This window comes from Protobothrops mucrosquamatus, unplaced genomic scaffold (genome assembly GCF_001527695.2).
Source record: "Protobothrops mucrosquamatus isolate PMUCROS unplaced genomic scaffold, P.Mucros_1.0 scaffold633, whole genome shotgun sequence".
Classification (NCBI taxonomy): Eukaryota; Metazoa; Chordata; class Lepidosauria; order Squamata; family Viperidae; genus Protobothrops; species Protobothrops mucrosquamatus.
In genome coordinates this window covers 203825-224494 of record NW_015386925.1, presented here as the reverse complement: position 1 = coordinate 224494, position 20670 = coordinate 203825, and the positions used below count along the sequence as shown (strand labels likewise).

The 20670-nt window shown below is 37.7% G+C and overlaps 1 protein-coding gene across 1 annotated transcript in view; it reads left to right on the top strand.

Moving 5' to 3' along the window:
- Positions 1–20670, top strand: part of OTOF (otoferlin) — a 145090-nt gene that overhangs the window by 7733 nt on the left and 116687 nt on the right. Inside the window, exon 2 of the mRNA XM_015817746.1 lies at positions 5176–5234. Coding sequence (XP_015673232.1) covers positions 5176–5234 — 59 coding nt within the window. The remainder of the gene's footprint in view (positions 1–5175; positions 5235–20670) is intronic.

The window sequence follows — 20670 nt, the reverse complement described above, 5'->3', positions numbered from 1 at the left end:
CACAACACGTGGATACCAAAGTGTTTATAGGTAAACTTTAATTTTGTAATTTGTTTAAAATTACAAATTAAAAACACTTTAATCTCATGCTAGATCTCATGTTAGACTATGAACACAGAGTTTTTTGAATTTGGTCACCTTATGAGATGTTGGCATCCTTCTTTAATTGATTTATTTTCTTACGTATTAATTTTTGAAGTCAGCAGCCACCGACTATTAGCATCATAGGCACTGCAATGGCCATGGGAAATTATGTGGCTAATCCCCAATAGACTGTTTTTATAGAGTAGAATTATTCAACAAGCCATTACTAAAACATTCTTTGAAAAATAATTTCACTATTCAGTTTAACTCTTTAATTAAACACAAATAGGTGCTAACCTAAATGATGGATGTCTAGTACTTGATCTACCTCCTCAGTCTCTCTTTCCTAGCACCCCTCGCAACTCACTCCCATAGTAGCAGATAGATAGATAGATAGATAGACAGACAGACAGACAGACAGACAGACAGACAGACAGACAGACAGACAGATAGATAACCTTTATTGTCATTTTTACTGTGGGCACATTGGTACACATTAAAAATGAAATTTTGTTGCTTGCTCTCAAAAGTATACACATACATAATACACATATAAACATGCTATATACAACATAGGTATAAACCTACACACTTACATATAAATAAGATAAATATTCATCACTGTCCATCTTGAATACATAGCAGAAAGAGGAAGCTTGAGAGTTCACATGGTTAATACTGTATGGAACAAAACTGTGACTGAATCTGAATGTTCTGCTTCGGATACCCCGAAGCCTCCTCCCAGAAGGTAACAAGGAAAGCAGGTCGTGAAGAGGAGGTGTAGTGTCCCAGACAATCTTATGTACCCTGCTCAAGCAGTACTTATATGCTATGTCCAAACTTTCTAAACTTCTGTACAAATGCTTCATACGTTTGTGCATTCTTTTAACAATACATAGTTCAAAATATTCATGTTGTGCTTCTAGCTGATTCTTCCTATTATAACACTTTCTTTGTTTCTGCCAATGAAAAATGTTGCTTGCAGAGTTTCTGAGATCAGTTAAGGGAAAATAATGTGTAAAGGGATTCTCCCCAGGGAGCCATGGTTCCAAATTCTCTCTAGAAGGTTGCCAGTAGTTTCATGCCTCAGACTGCAGCTGTGTAGATTTCTTTTTTATAAGTATATGTACAGATCTGAGAAAAACATTTGCATATGTTAGAAATATGATTGTGATTATTATATTTTTATCCCACCTTTTTCATAACTCAAGGCAGCTTTCAGTGGGGGACAAGGAAAGGAGAAACAGCAATAGACTGTAGGAGATGACCAGACTGAGCCTGAGGGAAAGGTCAAACGTGTCATTAGTCATGAGTCCCTTCACGCCCACAAGAGATCTAAATCTAGCCCACCTTGAATTCCTTTGACTCTTATACACTGCCAATTTGCTTTGACCATTAGTAGCTCAGATTTTGCAGAGAGCTTAAGATTGCAATAAATCTTTACACTGATTTGAACTGCCTGAATCTCCTGATTACCTCATCACTTGACACAGAGTTTGCTGCTGTCCTTGAGAAAATCCTCTGTTCATCATGCTTTTCCAGGTCTTTTTGGCTAAGCAAATTATTCCAAACAGACAAAAGGGAGATCAAAGATAGATAATGACCAAACATGCACTCCTGTTGACACCACACAATGCAGTTTGAATATTGCATACTATAAGCATATGTTCTGGAAGTAGCTAGTGTTGCTGCTGTGTATTTTGTTTTGCTGTTTAATCTAGGTTTCTTTCAACAGTATTAAATTACTGAAATCAATTCAAGTCCATGAAGCCATTGATCCTCTTGTTCATATGTAATTTATATTGCATATTAATTCAGTGCTGGGATGCCTCCTGACTGACTGTGCCAGGCCTTTCCTTTCTCCTGGGGTATTGGTTAAAAAGCAGTGATGGACTCCAAGAGAAGGGAAAGCCACACAGCTTCCTTTAAATATTGTAACATTTTTGCCAAGTTACCAATACAGGCTTTAAAGAGGGATACTTTAAGGAGGAGAAATAGAAAATAAATGGTTCCTTCTCATGATGTGGTAACCATGCCTTGGTTGTTCCACCAATCCAGTTTCTAAGGAGGCCCTCATAAGCCCCCTTTCTCCCCCCAAAATTATTAAGCATGTATACCTCAACCTTTTAGTTTGGTTGTTAAATGAATCACTAGTTCTTAAGTAAATTATGAAGTCATTAAGCAAATTCATCTTCCTCCATTAACTTTGCTTGTTGTAAGCCAGCTAGTGATTGATCATGTGACACCGGGACACTGCAAGTGTCATAAATACATGCCACTTGCCAAGTTGCTGAATTTTGATCATGTGATCAATCATGTGATCGTGAGGATGATGCAACAATCATAAGTGCGAGGATCTGTTATAAGTCATTTTTTCAGTGCTCTTTTACCTTGGAATGGTCACTAAACAAGTGGTTATAAGTTGAGAGCTACCTATATTGCTTGCAAATTATTGAGACTTGTTGGGTGTTATTATTACTGATAATACCTACAACAATACCATCTTGTTTCATAGAGAAATGACTGGAAACCTAATTGAAAAATTAGATTTCTTTGCTTCAACCAGCATGGGTGCTCCCAGAAAGTGGATCTATATGTGTAAATAAAGAGATGATTGCCTGTACCTAGTGAAATAATAATTTTCTTTTTTCAATTATCCAAATCCTATATAAGTGAAACTGTGATTGCAATCCTATGGGGCATTTATCAAGGTTTCCTATTTTGTAATCTCTCTAGCTATATTTGAATTTTAAACTGAGAGAAAAAGTAATTAACAACAACAAATTCTGCCGCGCTATGTTACACAACACAATAAAATTGAAAAATAAGCAATCTTTTATTTCTAGAAGAAGGCAGATTTAATAATGAACAAGTCCTGCTAGCTTTCAGGGGAGGTTAATTGGGAATTGGGGATATATATTTTAGCATTTTAATAACATTTTCCTCTACTGGTAAACTGAAAAAGTAGAGATCAAAGAAAAAGGCGAATGAAAAGTAAATTCCATGTTATCATCTTCCCTTGTATGTGTCATTCCAGGATTAACAATTTTTGATAGTTTTACTCCCTTCATAAGGTGTTTGATGCGTCAGGTTTTTTTAGGCTCTTGCCACTGTACATTTAGGCTCCTTTGGTTTAATGTTTTCTTTCCCCCCCAAGCAAATGAGTTAATCAAATAGGCTGGAGATGAAATGGATACAAAAGAATTCCAACCAGTAGAAAAGTCAGTATCCACAAATCTTACAGAAAAGTCCAAATGCCATCCATAAGTCTCGTCTGATATAGTTAATGGCCTGAAGGCAGATCGCTCTTTGTGTTAATGTTAATAAAGTGAAGAGTCACAGTGAGCTTGAATAATAATACTTCAGTATGAGGAATTAGGGGGGAAAGGCACACAAAGAAGACTTAGGGGACACCTGAGAGCAGTCTGCCAATATTGACGGTTTGTCACAGGGAAGAGGGGGTCAATTCATGGGACCTGAGGGCAAGACAAGAAGCAATGGGGGAAAGTTTGTCAGAGGGAGACCCAACCTGGAAATAAGGAATTTCCTAACTTGCCTCCTGGAGTTGTGGGTGCTCCATTTCTGGAAGTTTTCAACAAAAGATTGGACCTTTGTCCAGGATGATACAAGGACTCCTGCCTTGGGTGGAGGGCTGGACTAGAAGACTTCTAAGCTTCTTTCCAGTCCTATGATTCTATGGTTCTATATTGTGTATGAAGGAACTGTCAGATGGGTCCTCCAGAAAAATTATTTAGCCTTCCTTTGCGGCCCTCCAGAAGTGGCAAACACTAAACCATGTCCTAGGTTACTGAGGGTTACGGGCAGTGGTGGGATTCAGCTGGTTCGCATCACTTCGGCAGAACCGGTAGCTAATTTTTTGTTGCCCAGGCCCAGAATAGACTTCCGGAAGTGGCATCCACACAGAGAACCGATTGTTCATATGTTTGAATCCCACCACTGGTTATGGGCAATATATCAAACACATCTAAAGGGTATTCAGATAGGGAACTGTCCATATGGTTCAACATTGTTTGCCCTGTTATAACAATCCTTCAGCTGATCTGACCAATATTGTCTTGGAAAATCTAAATAAAGTGAGCATCCATTACTTTGGGTGCATTTATTTTATAATAAAATTAAGTGGCAGAGTAACTAGTATAGTGTAGTGTCTAAACTATTAGTCAAAGACTGGGAAGATCCAGTTTGAAGTCCCCCTTCGCTTATGGAAATAAACTGGTGGACTTTAGGCCAGGCAGTCTCTCTCAGTCCAACCTACTTCCCGGAGTTATTGTTGCACAGGGAGATTCCCATGGAAATCACCTTGAGCTCTTGGAGGAAAGGTAGAATATAAATTTAGTAAGTGAAAAATGAATATGATAAAATCATCTATATCTGAAGAGATTTTGTGTATATTTTTAGGCTTAAAACTTGCTCTGGAATTAAGTAATGAGACTGCCTGACTTTAAAGTGACAAAATAAATAATTTCATCATAAAATTCAGGATGCTACAATGAGGTTAGGTACACCGAAGAAGAGTAAGACAATCTTAAAGTTTAATGAGATCAGTTGAAAACTGAGCTGCTGCATGCGTGCAACACGCTACGCTTGGTTAGGGATAATCTTACTTTCCTTTATGTACCCTAGTATGTCAGTCAAAAATAGCCCATGTGTTTGTTTCACTCTTACAGTAAATATATCATGCAAACCCATAAACAGGATAATGTTATTCAATAACCATATAAAATATATTATGTAAATGCAACCCGTGACTATTATGCTTTATGGCTGGTGTGAGATTTCCTGTTTGTCATCTGAATAATAGAAGTTACAGTTAATGGAGAATTCCTGCTTTTCCCCTGACTCAGAACAAATGTGTGGACTTGACAGCTCCTGACTGTTGCATTGCCTTCTATGCAGATAATTAATTGCATGAAAAACCTATCCAACTTGTGAATTAATTCTATCATATCCATGTGGATATAAAATATGACACGGTCGTTTTAGATGTCCTTCTTTTACTCTAACAATCAGCTTTGTCTTTCCGCAGTGTTTTATCAATATTAAAAATCATTTTCTGTTTGGATTTTGCAGGTCTCTCATTCTACACTCGAGTGCTTGAGAACTGTGAGAATGAAGCTTCATTTGATGAGGTAAGGAAGGAATTGGAGAAAGGTTATGAATCGTGGCATCTTTGTATTCTGCCATTAATTCAGACCTGCAGATAAGCGCTCTGTATTCTGTTTTGGCAATTGTGCTCCATCAGTATACAGGCAAGTTACTCTCTTGTGAGATGGGCGACTATGCAAATATGATAAACAAACAAACAAACAAACAAACAAACAAATAAATAAATAAGTCATGAACGTAAGAGCTGATCTTGAAAACCTCCAGCAATCATTCTCTGTAGATATGGCAAAGGAATATAGAAAATTCTGATACTTTGCTACCATCTAGTGATCATCCAGATAACTTCAACCTACAGAGGGTAGAACCTACAGAGGATATGAGACACAGTAGGTGTATTGCTGTTAGCTTGGAGGGTCACATACCTTGTCTTTAGGGATCTCCAATATTTTGCATTGATTGGCATATATTGAGAATAGAGTGTGGATTAAAATGGCTATAGTGAAAGAAGGACTTGCCCATTCACAAAATGGTTACTACAATCAAGAAACCCTCATTTCCCAAAATGATCCTGGCAAGCAAAAAAAAAAAAAAAAAAGGATTTATTCAAGGTAAACTTCAACAGGAAGGTAATTATCTAAATGCTTAAACTGATAATTGAATTAACCCATTTTCTTGAATTAAATGGAGTGCGCTAAACCCCAACAAACTAACCAGAATTAAAACTAGGGATCTTCCCTAGTTTCTTGGACTGTAAAAATAAGGAGGGAGAGATGTACTTTCAGACATGAATGATTCTGTTCAAATAAGGTTATAATAAAGTTAGAGCTAGTATTTCTGGATGTGCTTCTTGCCTGAATTACTTCACAAGGCTGAAAGGAATAGATTAGGGCAGTGGTTCTCAACCTTTTCTTTACCAAGGACCCCTTTTAAATACCTTTTGTGGCCACGGACCACAAAAGGCCTAACTTAAGATTTAAATCATAATATTTCTTCAAGCTCCTGTGACGACATCGTGGGCCCCCAGCAGTCTGCAGACCACAGGTTGAGAACCACTGGATTTGGAGGCATCTGGCTTGGTAACAACACTTTCAAAAAAAAATCATGGAACATTACTTGATTGCAAATTGAATATGGGCTAGCAATGTGATGTGGCTGTAACAAATGCAAATGCGATTTCCAAATCCTCAGGAGAAATTATTCTAGTCTAGCCTGTTTTGGTCAGAACCCCCTTCGAATGCTGTGTGAAGTTATGGGCACCATCCTTTCAGAAGCACTGAGCAAAATTGAAATAAGCTGAAAGAAGAACAACAAGTTGTTCAGAAGACTAGAGATGGAGTTTTATGAAAAGAGATCAAAGGTGCTAAGTACATTTAGCCTAGGGAAGACAAGACCAAGAAGGAACATGATAGCACTCTTGAAATGCCTGAAAGGATGTCACACAGAAGGTCAAGACCTGTTCTTTATTGTTCCAGAGTGCAGGATACTGAATAATGGATTTACATTACAAGAAAGCAGAGTCTGATTAAAGGTCAGAAATTAAGTACTAATGGTAAGAGCACTTTGTAGAACATGGTTTTGCAAAAGGTTGGACTTGATGATCTCAATCACACCGTCCAACTCTAGGAATCATTTCCTGTGAGATGGGCTGCTATACAAATATGACTAACTAACTAAATAAATATGTAGATTTTAAACTTTTTTGTTTTTCACCTCCAGCAAAAATAGGAATCTGGATAGAAAGCATACATTGCAACTCTATGCCTGGGGGGGGAAAAGAATTTTACAATATTTTGTGAATTAACTGATTTTTAGTATCTGCAGTTGATTTATTTTAACCTGTTTTAAACATATGTTGGGTATGTCTAGTTTAATGAAAAGAAGGACTAGGGGTGACATGATAGCAGAGTTCCAATATCTAAGGCTGTCTGCCTTAGATATTGGAACTCTGCTATCATGTCACCCCTAGTCCTTCTTTTCATTAAACTGTCCTGATACGTTGTGCGACGTCATGTGACATCGCACAACGTATCAGGACAATTTTGCCATTGCTGGCAATGGGATGGGCGTGGCTTCCGGATGACGCATCCGGCCCACGGACCGGCAGTTTGACACCCCTGATCTAAGGGGTTGCCACAAAGAAGAGGGAATCAAGCTATTCTCCAAAACACCTGAAGGCAGGATAAGAAGCAATGAATGGAAACTAATCAAGGAGAGAAGCAACCTAGAACTAAGGAGAAATTTCCTGACAGTTAGAACAATTAATCAGTGGAACAACCTGCCTCCAGAAGTGGTGAATGCGCCAACACTGAAATTTTTAAAGAAGAGATTGGACAGTTACTTGTCTGAAATGGTATAGGGCTTCCTGCCTAAGCAGGGGGTTGGACTAGAAGATCTCCAAGGTCCCTTCCAACTCTGCTATTCTGTTCTATTCTATTCTATTCTAGTCTAGTCTAGTCTAGTCTAGTCTAGTCTAGTCTAGTCTAGTCTATATATACCAAATTGTACAATATGCTAATTCATTGATTCTTAGACATTTTGACTTGAAAAAAACATCCCTTTGAAAAATGACAGAACTCTCTGGGGGCAGCAGCGTGTCACTCCCCCACCCCCACTTTGCCAATATATAAGCAGCAATGTTATTCATCCTAAGTGAAATAAAAAGGATGAAGTATAGCTTCTTTGCAACTTCCCTATTGCCCAGCCTGATTCCAGTGCCTTTGGTTTAGAAGTGGGAAGGATTAGGTATGATTGAGAATTCAGGAAGCAGTGAATGAGATTCCCAGAAAGAGCTCAAAAGAGGTTCGGGGGTTCTGTGACCCAATGGTAAAAAAAAAGTCTGCTCAGAAGATCTGTGATCCAAGATTAAAAATGTATATGTGCTGGTTTGTAGTATAAAAGTGATATCAGTCTTTAATTTTCAATGGGAGAGGCACTATCCTGTGCAATATATAAAATGGTAGATTATTTCATAAAGCAGGACCTTATGGTTCCTGAACATTTTCACAAAGTTTTCCTGATAGCAAAATGGAAACGCTATTGCCATTGCCTTCTTCTGGACATCCTTTTGACTTTCCTTCCTAGCTAACAATTTCAGGATTTCCTGGCAGTCTCTTACCAAGTTCTAAGAAGATCTGACTCTACTTAGCTTTTTTCCAACACAGCCAAAATTTGGCCAGGACCTTCTACCCAGAGTTCCTTGGGATACAGTGATTTCATCAAAGCAGTGTCTCATCACAATGCCAGCTCTGGTACTTTTTGTATTTGCCTGCTACATCACAGCACACTACAAAAGGAATGGAGTTTGGTGCAATACCGCTTTTGCCATTTCTCTCTTGACCCCTTTGTGAATATCTCTGTTTTTATCTGCAGCCAGCAACTGTTTCCGGTTCTATTTGCTCTTCTGTGATCTCATCGTTGTACAACGGTTGGAGTCTCCTTCTAAAATTACTCATGAGATCACCAATTTTATGAGACTTTAGTCATCCTCCCATAGGTTCTTGTGAAATTTTAGTCATTAGCTGTGATTTTTTTACTATCATTTTGGTGGTATGGATGTAGGTGGTAAGAGTTTATGGATGCCTTGTGTTTATGCATCCAATCCTATTCTAAAGCATAAAAGACACCCTTGGTTCAAATCATTCCTGAATGTATTACTTTCTTTTACCTGGAAGTCATGCATTTTAATGTCTGCTGTACATGAGCTGCCTGGAGTTATGTATAGCAGTATAAGCTGTTTATGCTGCAAAGTCGTTTCTTTGTTCACATTCTGAAATCATGCCTAGGGCAATCCTCTTTATCGCTCAACTTGAAGTAAGCCTTGTCTATGCCTGTGAAGTTGTGGAGAATTTCTTAAGTGCAGCTCTCACCATTTGTCTCCCTAAATCTGCAAAGCTGTCTCTTCCTCTGTTGTTACATAAACCACGGATGCTGCAAACCTTACATAACAGCCTCCCTCTCATCACAAACCCGTTAAAATGCTCAGGTTGTAGACACTCTCTTCCCCACCTACATTTTCTTTTTCCCTCTTTTCTTTCTTTTCTTTCTCTCCCTTTCCCTCCCACACTTCACAGTGAGTTTCTTTTCTTTGTGAATTTTACTCAGCTGCAATCTTCAGATCAATGTTAGAAAGGGGAACTTGATTACATGTCAATACTTTTGACTAGGTGCAAATGCAATGCAACTTGTTGCCCGGAAAATCATCAGCCTATATTTTCCTTGTGTGATATCATCTTCCCTTTCTTCCATTGTTTTTCTATAAGACCTTTTTCAGGAGTTCCAAATAGGTGTGACCTTAGAATCAGGGTTAGTTCACATGTCCTGGGATGTTCAAGTTTGTTTCTCAGCTGGGGGATCTACAGTTGTCATTAAATTAAACATGTCTTACTGAACTGTAATATGATTTATTTGCCTTTGGTGTATTGTAGGAATTCACCCGTTATGGCTTGTAAATACAATTTACAGTTTAATATACTGTGTAAACCCAGTCAGTTGTGGTTAAGAAGCAAACTAACAAGGGTGTTCCCAGGGATGGTGTATTGTCCTTAAGTGTTTCATCCATGTTCCATTAATGTCATCATTTTGGGGCTTTCTTTGAAAGGGTTACATGTTTACGCAGAATTTATGTGTCCCTCTATATTTGGCTTTGCATACTTTACAGACTAGTTTGAGTTTGGCTTGTTTCAGTGCCCAACTTTGATTTCTCTTTGAGGGTAAGGAATATATAAAAGAACTTTTAAACAGTATGAGATAACCATTTTAAAATTATTAAAATGTGTTATATACATTTTATAATGTATATAAAATTTAAAATAAAAATATTAAATCTGCACTTGGTTGCCTTCCCCTTGAAATCCAAGGCCAACGAGTGATTTGTGAGATTCACATAAAAGATTTTTTCTGATAGATTGCTTCATTTTCAGTACAGTGAAAGAAAATATACAGATAAATGGACTGACTTTTTAAGAAACTGAGCATGCCTCTGATGTAGTCTTTGTTCTCAAAGTCTTAATTAGACTTTTATAATGCTCCATGGGATCATTGCCATTGTCCTTTTTTGTCAGATTTACTTATCTTAATTGACACCAGACCTGAAAGAGCTTTTTGATCTGATTCCATCTAATGTGTAAAAGCATAATCAAGTTCTTTAAAATATTAGTCCCACTGTGTTTTTACAACAGATCAAACTCTTTGAAGCTAATAATCTTCAAACTGTATATAAGGCATGTAGATGAAGAGTGTCTGGAAAAATCAAGCACGATATTAGATACTTTTGCCACTCTTAGACCAAAGATTGACAAAGAATACACATCAACAATTAATTGCTTTATATGAGATGTACTTTTGTCTTTCCTGTGCTTACAGTCATTATGCAACACTCCCTTGTGTATGAAGTATCTGCAATTCTTGGCTGGGTTAAATATTTAAATAAAGCTAGGAATAAAGGTTTGAAGAACATTCTTTGATAAATAGCAAATTCTTGTCTATTGTCTATTGCTGAAACTGAGTTGCATCCTACAACTAATTGTGCCATAGAGAAGGCAGAATGTCAAAAATCAGTATGGAAGAGGCTACTGTATTTCCATAGCTGCAAAGTAGATGTTTGCTTAATATATTGAGATCCTTTTTATGAAAATGTATAAGGTAAAGTATCCCTGAAGATTTAATTGGAGTGGAATAGAAGGCTTTGTATCATCATATTAGAAGTATAGGAAATGCCCTTTCTGTCACTCTAAATTTTTAATAATGAATTGAAGGTACAGGAAATGTCAATAAGGGTATAAAGGTTCCTTGTGAAAACAACTGTCAAGGAAAATTCTTTGCCTCCTAACATTCAAGCATGCTTTACATCCGATCCTTTATTCTGAGCACTGAATATCAGATCAATAAAGCTACATGATGGGATCAAACAGAAGGAACATTGCCTGATGGGATACAGTCCAATAAAGATGCACGTGGCTGTGAGAACTACAGGCTTCCTTGGCATACCACAGTTGTGGCAAGAGAGTCTTAACCAAGACAACATGTCATTTCTGCAATTAAAACCATTTTAAGAAATGGAAAGTGCTTTGTTATTCTTGAATAAATCTTGAAAATAACAGTGTTGCTGCCAGCAAAAACAATGTCTATGAATTGTGGAAAATACAAGAAAAATAATGCTACTGTCTTTCCTCTGTGAACATGAATATGTTCCCTAATTTTACCCCCACAATGAGGCAGATTGGGCAGAGAAAGACAGATCCTAAATCATCCATGATCCTAAATCATTCATGGTCCAAACAGAGATTCATTCATGGAACTCCTGGTTGACTGGGTGCCTGTCATTGTCCAAACTCTGAATCCAGTAGGTATTGCCTACATTATAATGGCTGTATTCCAGTTGCTACAGTAAAACATAATAGGTGTTCTTCTTAAACATTTAGAGAAGAACTGCGTTGATTGGGAGTTAGAATCAAAATCATGCCCTCAAACATATGAATCTTTACTTTTAGGTTTCTCTAATCTATTCTTGTGTGAGATGATAGTAAATACTTGGTGCAAGAAGCTTCTGGCTTCTATTGTCACTTTATTGCCCAATGGAGATACAACAGGTTTTGAAATTTTATAGCAGACAGTGGCGTGGATTAATTCTCAAGAATTCAGTCTGTCCTTTTTCGAAACTGCTTTTGAACTGGCAAATCTGGCATGCAAGAATGAGAATATTAGTGCTTGATCTAGGCAAGGTTCTATCTGTGTTGATAAATCTGCTGGCAAGGAGGACAGCAAAATGTAGGCCTCCAAAAATCCAATGTATGTATTCTTCTGTATGCTACTTTATGCTGGGGGCTAAAGCTTTCTTTTGTGAATCTCTTCAGCTATATCAATGGGGGAAAAGCTCTAGCTCCTCAGAGTTGTCTGAATCCTGTTTTTTGTTTGTTTGTTTGTTTGTTTGTTTGTTTGTTTGTTTTTGGCTAAAAAGCTTCCCAGAGAAGCTTTCAAACTTAGTGGGTTTGTTTATGTTTTATTTGTTTTATTTTGTACATGTATTTATTGTATAAACCAAACTACAGCCAAGAACTTCCAGAGCATCCTGTACTGCAAAAATAAAATAAAAACAATATATAAAATATCAAGTAAGAAGAGAATAATATAAATCAGTTATGGAAGGAAGGAAGGAAGGAAGGAAGGAAGGAAGGAAGGAAGGAAGGGTTTCTGATGCTCCTTGACAGCTTTTCATAAGAAAGCTCAAAGGGGAAGGCATAGATTCTTCTAGTTCTGCCTGAAGGTGTCTAGGAGAGTAGCTTCCTATGACAATATTATAAATAATAGAAAAAATAAGACCTATGTCAATATATATGAGTTAGGGTATGGATTTGACAGTTCTTGGGGAATGTGACCATGGTGGAAGGAAGAAGGAAGGAAGGAAGGAAGGAAGGAAGGTAGGTAGGTCTTGGTAGTTAAATTGAGAAGCATGGTAGAACAAGCAGCCAAGTATCTGTTAGAAAAGAATTCCAGAGTCAGGGCACTATTGAAAAAGGCCCTTTATTTATCCCTCACTTTAGTTAAAGATTGGATAATGTCTTGTATGCACTTCTATAATCTCAAACTTTTGTTCTTTGACCATCAAGCAAATAAATTAATAAACAAAGCCTCTATATCAGGGCAGGGTGTGAGGTCTGAACTGAATTTAGAAAGAAGTAGAAAGCATTGTAAATGATGGAAATCTTGGAGCTCATTAATGAGAGCTTATTCATGTTTACAAGGTGATTTTGGTCCTCCAAAAATGGCATGTTTTCACAAGGGACAGGTTGTAACTCCTGGGCTGAAAAGAGCTCTTTACTTTTGGTCTTCTTACTATGGTGTAGTGGTAGTATTAACAATGCTGACCTGTCATAGACCTGATTGGGCTATTGTTTATTTCTTTGAGAAGGAAGGAAACTTATATTAGCTCATGAATTAATTGGAGGTGGCTTCTTATGTTTGTCAGTTAATCCTTTTAAGCTCTGCTGCCTGCTAGTTGCCAAGCAACTGAGAGTTTGACTTTAGGAGGCTCTTTTGGGTGTTTGAATAAACTCATATAATTGTTAAACTTTTTCAGAGGCAAGAATTCTTGTTGTGCCTATTTGTAAAGAAATCACCACTTAGATAATTGGAATGTTTCTTTTTACATTTGATAGAATTTCCCCCACTGTTCCTAATGCACACACTAATATACACACTACTTTGTAGATAATCTGTATTATTTTCTTTCTTTACACTGGCCCAGCCTGCTTTTTCATCACTTTGTTCTTGTACTTGGAAAACTTCTGGATTTTCAACAGAAAACATAAAAACTGGAATCATCCCATCACACTAAACCCCAAGCTTAAGTTAATAAACCACCATTGTTTTGTGTATACAATATGCTAACTAATAGCTAGGTTTCCAAAACATGATGACACATACTGCACCTAACTACGTTTTAGTCTAGTATGTTGTCCAAAGTAAGTCAATTATTAATGTTGAGCTGCAGTCACCATGGAGGAAACAAAATCAAACTGGAATATAACCCCTCAAGATAACTCTTTGGAAGTAAAGTACAGGATGATTTTTTTTCTTGAGAACCTTGTCTGAGCAATATATCTATGCATATGACATGGTAGAAGACAGCAGGATTGTCATATGCCTCCAGATTTCATATGTGGCAATAAAATTGCTGCATACATTCTATTAACAGATTCAGACATACTAGTTACATTTTGGAAACCACCTAAAAATGGAAACCATCTACAGTATTCACATGTATACATTGTTCCTGGAAAATGGTTCAGGATCTTTCTGCAAACCAAACTAAGCTTTGTAAGTATCCTGCACTACACCAAGAAATTAAAGGACCCTGATTCTTGCCTCTTAATAGTGAATGATGAGCAAGCGAAAATTGTGTGATTAAACAATGCTAATGGAACATGTCAGAGAAAACACCCTAATGGATGTTTTTAATCAACTGCAGTAAATAAATAATTTCCCTAGAGGCAGTATGTGTGTTGTGTTTGTATCCATAAACATCCACACAAACTTCAATTACAATTGTAATAACACTTACAAGAGCAGAAACAAACTACTCCTTTTGACCATGTGCCATAGTTTGTTTCTTTTATCATTGAGCCAGAAAGGACAGTTCTCTGGTGATACCTCTAGAGAGGGGAAGAATGAAATGGAGGCCCTTTTAATTTGGAGGAAGGGTTAGAGGTTAAAGAGAAACTGGCACAAACCTAATGCACCTATTTTACTTGGAGTGTTTTTAAAATAGGGTTGTAACAGTGCATAGCTATGTTCTGTTGCTGAAGGCTCTGTAGACCAGGGCTTTTCAACCAGTGGTATGCGTACCACCTGTGGTATTTTGGCACATGGAAGGTGGTACACGACCATCCTAGAGAAGTGTAGTGGGGGAGAGGAATGAGCCGTAGCGACCCAAGCCTGAGGGAGAGGCAACTGTAGCTGCAGGACTGTTGGGACTCGGCAGAAGCCCCAGGAGCTGGCAGGGATCCAGCTGATTGGCTCCAGCTGATTGGCTCCAGCTGATTGGTGTTTCTGGAAGCAGCGCAGAGCTGGAGGTGAACTGAAGAAAAATGGGGGGGAAGAGAGGAGAGGCTATAAAAGGAGATTTTTTCGGCGGGAAAGGGGAAAAAATAACAGGGAAAGAGAAGGGGATGGAGAAGAAGCTGTGGAAGGAGAGCTCAGCAGGCAGGGAGGAAAAAGAGACAAGGAAGAAGCAGCAGCTGTTGCTGGAAGAAAAGGTCCCCTGGTTCGTTTTCTCCAGCCAGAAGAATGCAATCAGCGCTGATGAAATGAAAAGCCGGGAGACAAGCATGTCGGAAAGGAGGTAGGTTTATTTAGTTCTGGATCAACTGGCAGCTTGATTGGGTTACCATAAGGATTTTTGTACAGTTTTTACAGCTTTTTGTAATTCAGAGGCTCCTTTGTGTGCTTTGGTTATTGGAATATTTTAGTCTGTTTCACAAAGGCTAGCAATGAGTCCAAAGTGTTGACTTCCTTAGGTGTAATCCCTTTAAACAAATGTAATTAGTTTTACCCCCTTATCTTGATTTTGTCTATGGCTTTTAGAAAGTTTTCTTTGCAGGTAAACAGGCTTAATTTAAGGTTAAAGCTTTTTGCAATTGCCGGAGCCTTTCAGTCTCGGATTGTAACATTGTGACACGTGACATCCCTGAGGCAACTTAAAGGAAAAAAAACTGGAGTTTATGTGTTTCTTTATTCTGAGAGGCTTTTGTGGGCCTTTCTTGCTTTGCACTTGATTCTTGTGTCTTTAAGGGTACAGGGAAGGGATTGGGGGGATACATTCTTACTACACTGTGGAAGGAGAGCTCAAAAGGCAGGAAGGAAGGAGAGGGAGAGAGGAAGATGGGACGACCAGCTAGCTCAGGGGTCTACAAACTTAGCAACTTTAAGACCTGTGGACTTCAACTCCCAGAATTCCTCAACCAGCCATGATGGCTGAGGAATTCTGCGAGTTGAAGTTCACAAGTCTTAAAAGTGCCAAGTTTGAAGACCCCTGAGCTAGCTGGTAGTGGTGCATATTAATAAACATGGATAAATTCATCCTACATTTGTCAGTGCAAAGGGAAAGTGATTCAGCAAAGGAACAGCCACCGAAGAAATTAAAACTGATATTTTTTCCCTTTTTTTTAACAGTTTGTAATATTTTATTAGATTATAGAATAAAATACAAAAGCAAATAGTTGGACACAGTGGGAAGGAAAAAGGGGGGAAAAGTGAGGGGGAGAAGGGAAAAAGAACAGACTTCCTCTGTTGCAGTAGAAGGAAGCATTAACATTGAAATTCAACTTTTTTACTTTTCCATAAAATTATAAACTAGCCATTTCTATAACAACAAATGAATCTAATCAGTAAACCCCCCCCCTTTTTTTAGTCATCAAGTTTTTGACACCTTGCTAAGCACTGTGGTACTCAAATATTGTCATGTCCTAAAAGTAGTACAATCTGTGAAAAGGTTGAAAAGTCCTGCTGTAGACTGAAGAAATAGAGGGGGATAGGGTAGTACTGTCTATCCTGTATTGGATGCTAGTTTTCTTTGTCTTTCAGTATTTTTATTTGTGTTCAGAGTAGCTCAGCTAGAAGCTCACCCAAAAAAGCCAGTTGGAAAAGAGTATGTCCCAGGAAAGACTTTTGTCACGTAGCGATAGTTTCATTTATTTCCTAAAATTTTACAAGGAGTCCAGAAGTTGTATCCTTTCTTCTGTTCCTCTTGTGCTTTCCCTATGACTTCTTCTGTCTTTTTTCTGAATAGAATAGAATAGAATAGAATAGAATAGAATAGAATAGAATAGAATAGAATAGAGCTGGAAGGGACCTCGGAAGTGGTCTTCTAGTCCAGCCCCCTGCTCAAGCAGGAGAACCTATACCATTTCAGACAAGTAACTGTCTAGCCTCTTTTTTAAAATCTCCAGTGATGGAGCGCCCACGATTTCTGAAGGCCAGCTGTTCCACTGATTGATTGTCCTCACTGTCAGGAAGTTTCTCCTTAATTCTAGGTTGCTTCTCTCTTTGATCAGTTTCCAACCATTGTTTCTTGTCCTGCCCTCTGGTGCTTTGGAGAATAATTTGACCCCCTCTTCTTTGTGGCAGCCCCTCAAATACTGGAATACTGCTATCATATCTCCCATATTTCTTATTTTCTTTAGACTTAGACTATTAGAAGCAATATAATTAAGAAAGCAAAGGTGAAAGCTGCATGAAGTTTTTTTACTTGGTAATACAAGAAGTGTTGCTGGAGACGCCCTTTATCTGTTAACATTAAACATGATTATACTCTCAATTTATAAAAATCCATATCTTGTTTGATGGCATGGGTGGTTACTAGGGAGATGCCAGCTGATTTTCTGTGTTTTACTTTGCTGTGGGTAGAAGGCACAATGCCAGCCTGTGCCAGCCATAACACCAGAGTGGCTTTGTTTTCTGTTGCCTTTCTGTTTGCTACGGTTCCAGAAAAATGTGGGTATTCACCACTGAGAAGTGAAGCTTTCTCATAAAGATAACTTCTCATTACAAGCAAAGGTGAACCTCACTACCAGGGCCAGGCCATGTTGGGGGCTGTGAGTCACCTTTGTCCATTTATTATATTATGGATTTTTAAAATTTGTTACATGCCGCCCAAGTCGGCTATGTATGAGTTGGGCAGCATTATATATATATGTTTAATAAATAAAATATATAATAAATTGAGTGGGATGCCTATAGGTGGAGTGGCGCAAAGAACACAGTGGGGTTGGGACTTGGTTCAAAAATTAAACTGAACTTCATTTCATCTACCTGCATATTATTATTAATTAATTGTTATTAATTAATTTCAAGCATTATGATAGCTCCCTACATATTGAGCAATTTCCTGCTACTTGGATAGATTAGTACTTGGATAGTTTCATAGGCGTTTTCTTTGAGAAGTTTGACTGGTAAGGCATCTGTGTTTGTGACATGGTTGGGTATGGTTGCTGCAGAGGTGGGCATTCTGCTGAAATCATCCTGAACAATTCTAGAAAGCAATAGAAGCTGTAGTAATAATATACACTTGGTGGAGCTGGGATTTTCCATTTCTTTCCCTGGTTTATTTTTAGAAGTATGCAGCATTATTTAGGAAGAAATGAGGTGAATGTGTAATGCTGTAATCCACTTTTTCTCTCTGCACATGTAACATTTTCTAAATCCCTTACACTTGAATTCACAAAAGGGTTACATAATAAGCCTTATAAAATTATAAGTTGCTTTTCACTAAATACCCACTTTACAATCCTCTTCAATTCTACATTTATATTTTGAACTTCATATCTGTATGATCTCTTGGTACAAATAGATAATGTTTGTTCTCGTATCTGGAGTGGGAATAATAGGTATAAGAATGCCAAGGGCAATATCTTAATTGGAATGTCCTTGTAGTTATTCAAAAAATTGGGTTTTATCCAAGTGCCTGGCAAGAACATGATTTGCATATTTATGCCCCCTATGCCCTGGAAAAGTATAAAAGATGGCAGGATATCCCAAGTATTTTGAATCTTAGTGTAGACCAGAAGATCCAGGAAGATGCTGGTTGGACTTAGAGCAGGCATGTCAAACTCGCGATGTCATGTGACGTCGCGCGACATATCGGGACTTTTTCCCCATTGCCAGCAATGGGGTGGGCGCAGTTTTGGCGTGACGCATCCAGCCCGTGGGCCGGCAGTTTGACATGCCTGACTTAGACAGTCTGGACAAGTAGGAGAAATATGGTGTGCATTAATTCTGTAACTCTCTTAAGTTATACTTAATAAAGCTCTTTGGTATTTATCCTGGTGTGAGCCTATTACTCAAATCCTACAACATACTGGTCACCGAGTACCAGTATACTATGGTAGTACCACCAAGTACCACTAGTACCACCATATTGTATCATAAATAGGATTCAAAAGCAATACCATTCTGGGGGAGAAGAGCCATTGCAGAATGCTGGCGTGAGCAATATAGCTTAGGAGTTATGGGAACCAGTGGGTGACATCATAGGTGTGGAAATCTGAGATGGTTGAACATGGTGAGTCTCCACCCAAAGCAGTAGTAAAATATTTGCAGATTTAGGAATATGGAAGAAAGAGTTCAGAAGAGCCAGGCCAGAAAATGTGTTGCTACTTTAGTTGTTTGATATGCCAACTGAAACCTGAAACCTGCTAATCAAAACTATATTTATTTAGAAAGCATCTATAGCCATCCATCTTAAGTATGTAATTGGGCAGTGAACAATATATAGAAAGGCAATATTTAAAAAGCTATATGTACAAAATATAAAGAATATGTGCCTAATCCACAGAAGATTAGGGTACTTGTTGCATCCCATGATTGGGGTCTAAAAAGGTGGGCTAGAGGTTTATGGGATTCTTAGACTACCCAGTCAGAGTGAAATAAATATTTAAACAGAATTGGAAAGAAAAATAAATAATAGTCAATTAAGAGATTGGGTTAATGATAGGTATATTTTGGGGCTAGGAGGGCCCATCTATTGCCATTTCTGGTTTTCCTGAAAAGAAGAAAAAATGTACTATATTGTATAATCATCTATTATGAAAGGCCAGACCCTGGTGTATAGAAGGGAGCTAATCTTCAGAGCTATTTGATTTGGTTCTTCCAAGTTATAATCAAGTAACCATAACCACATTTTCTGATGGTGGAGAACATAAAATAAGGCACACTGATAATAGATATTTTGGGATTTTCTATGGAATATCCTGGTTTAATTTCCATATAGAAACCACCCTGATTTGGCTAAAAATGCACATTCTATTATAGTTGGAGATTAATGGCTCCCAGTATATAGTATTTAAGTATTTTTGTTTTGTGGTATGCCTTGTTCAGACACTTTTATATTATACAGAAATGTTAAATAAATTATAAATGTACAGGTTGTTTGAAGCTCACTTCTGTTACCCTCCGCTTCTCTATGTGTTTATATAATAATTGTGTGTAATAATTCCACAGGGCCCTCTTAGCTTCAGATAACTTACAATACATCATTACATTCATAGAGAAAGTTTCAGATTTCTCCTAATAGATATTTGGCAGATTGATTAATTGCAGATTCTTGCACTAAATTTGATGGAAGTGTCCCAGTTAATGGTATAGTTATTTTTTGTATCACATTTAATGAACGTTGTTGAAAAATTGAAGCTTCTACATGTATCTTTAGAAGAACTTATGAGCAACTTGTAAATGGCTTCAAAAGAAGTGTAATTGCTTCTGAAAGCTGCCCCAGTCCCTTGGGATAACTAGATGAGATTCCTTTTATCCTGAAGTATACTCCTACTTTATTTATGATGTTGTTGACGAATGTCATCATTGTTTACCAAAGCTATTAATGCAAGCTGTAGATACATACTCAGTCTTTCTAACTCTCAGGCAGAACTACGGTTAGAGATGATGGGAGTTGTTGTTCAATACATTAAGCGTGCAGGATTTTTTTACAGAGATATATTCATGGGAATTGGTCATAAATGTTTACTATTGTTTTAAAGCATGGGTGTCCACCTTTTGGCTTTGAGTGAAGAAGAATGGTCTTGGGCTGCATATAAAATATATAATATAGCTAATATATATAAAAATCTCATAATAATGTTAAAAATTTACAACCTTGTGGGGCTGCACTACTAGCAGTATAGGGCCGTATGCACCTTACAGGCTACAGTTTGAACAGACCTGTTTTAAAGGTCATTTAGATGTCATTGCCTTCTTTCACAATCAGTTTGTGATTTTCCTACTTCTCATCTTTCTTTTCTCTTAATCAAGACAATAGAGCCATTAGATCAGAAACACAACTCTGCCAATGCACACAGAATGCTACATTTGCTTGAGCATACTGCAACATTTTCTCCATTATAGGATGAATATATGACACTGAAGCAGTCCTTTGCTCTCACAGCTGTTCACTGCTACAAAGACAGTAATTGG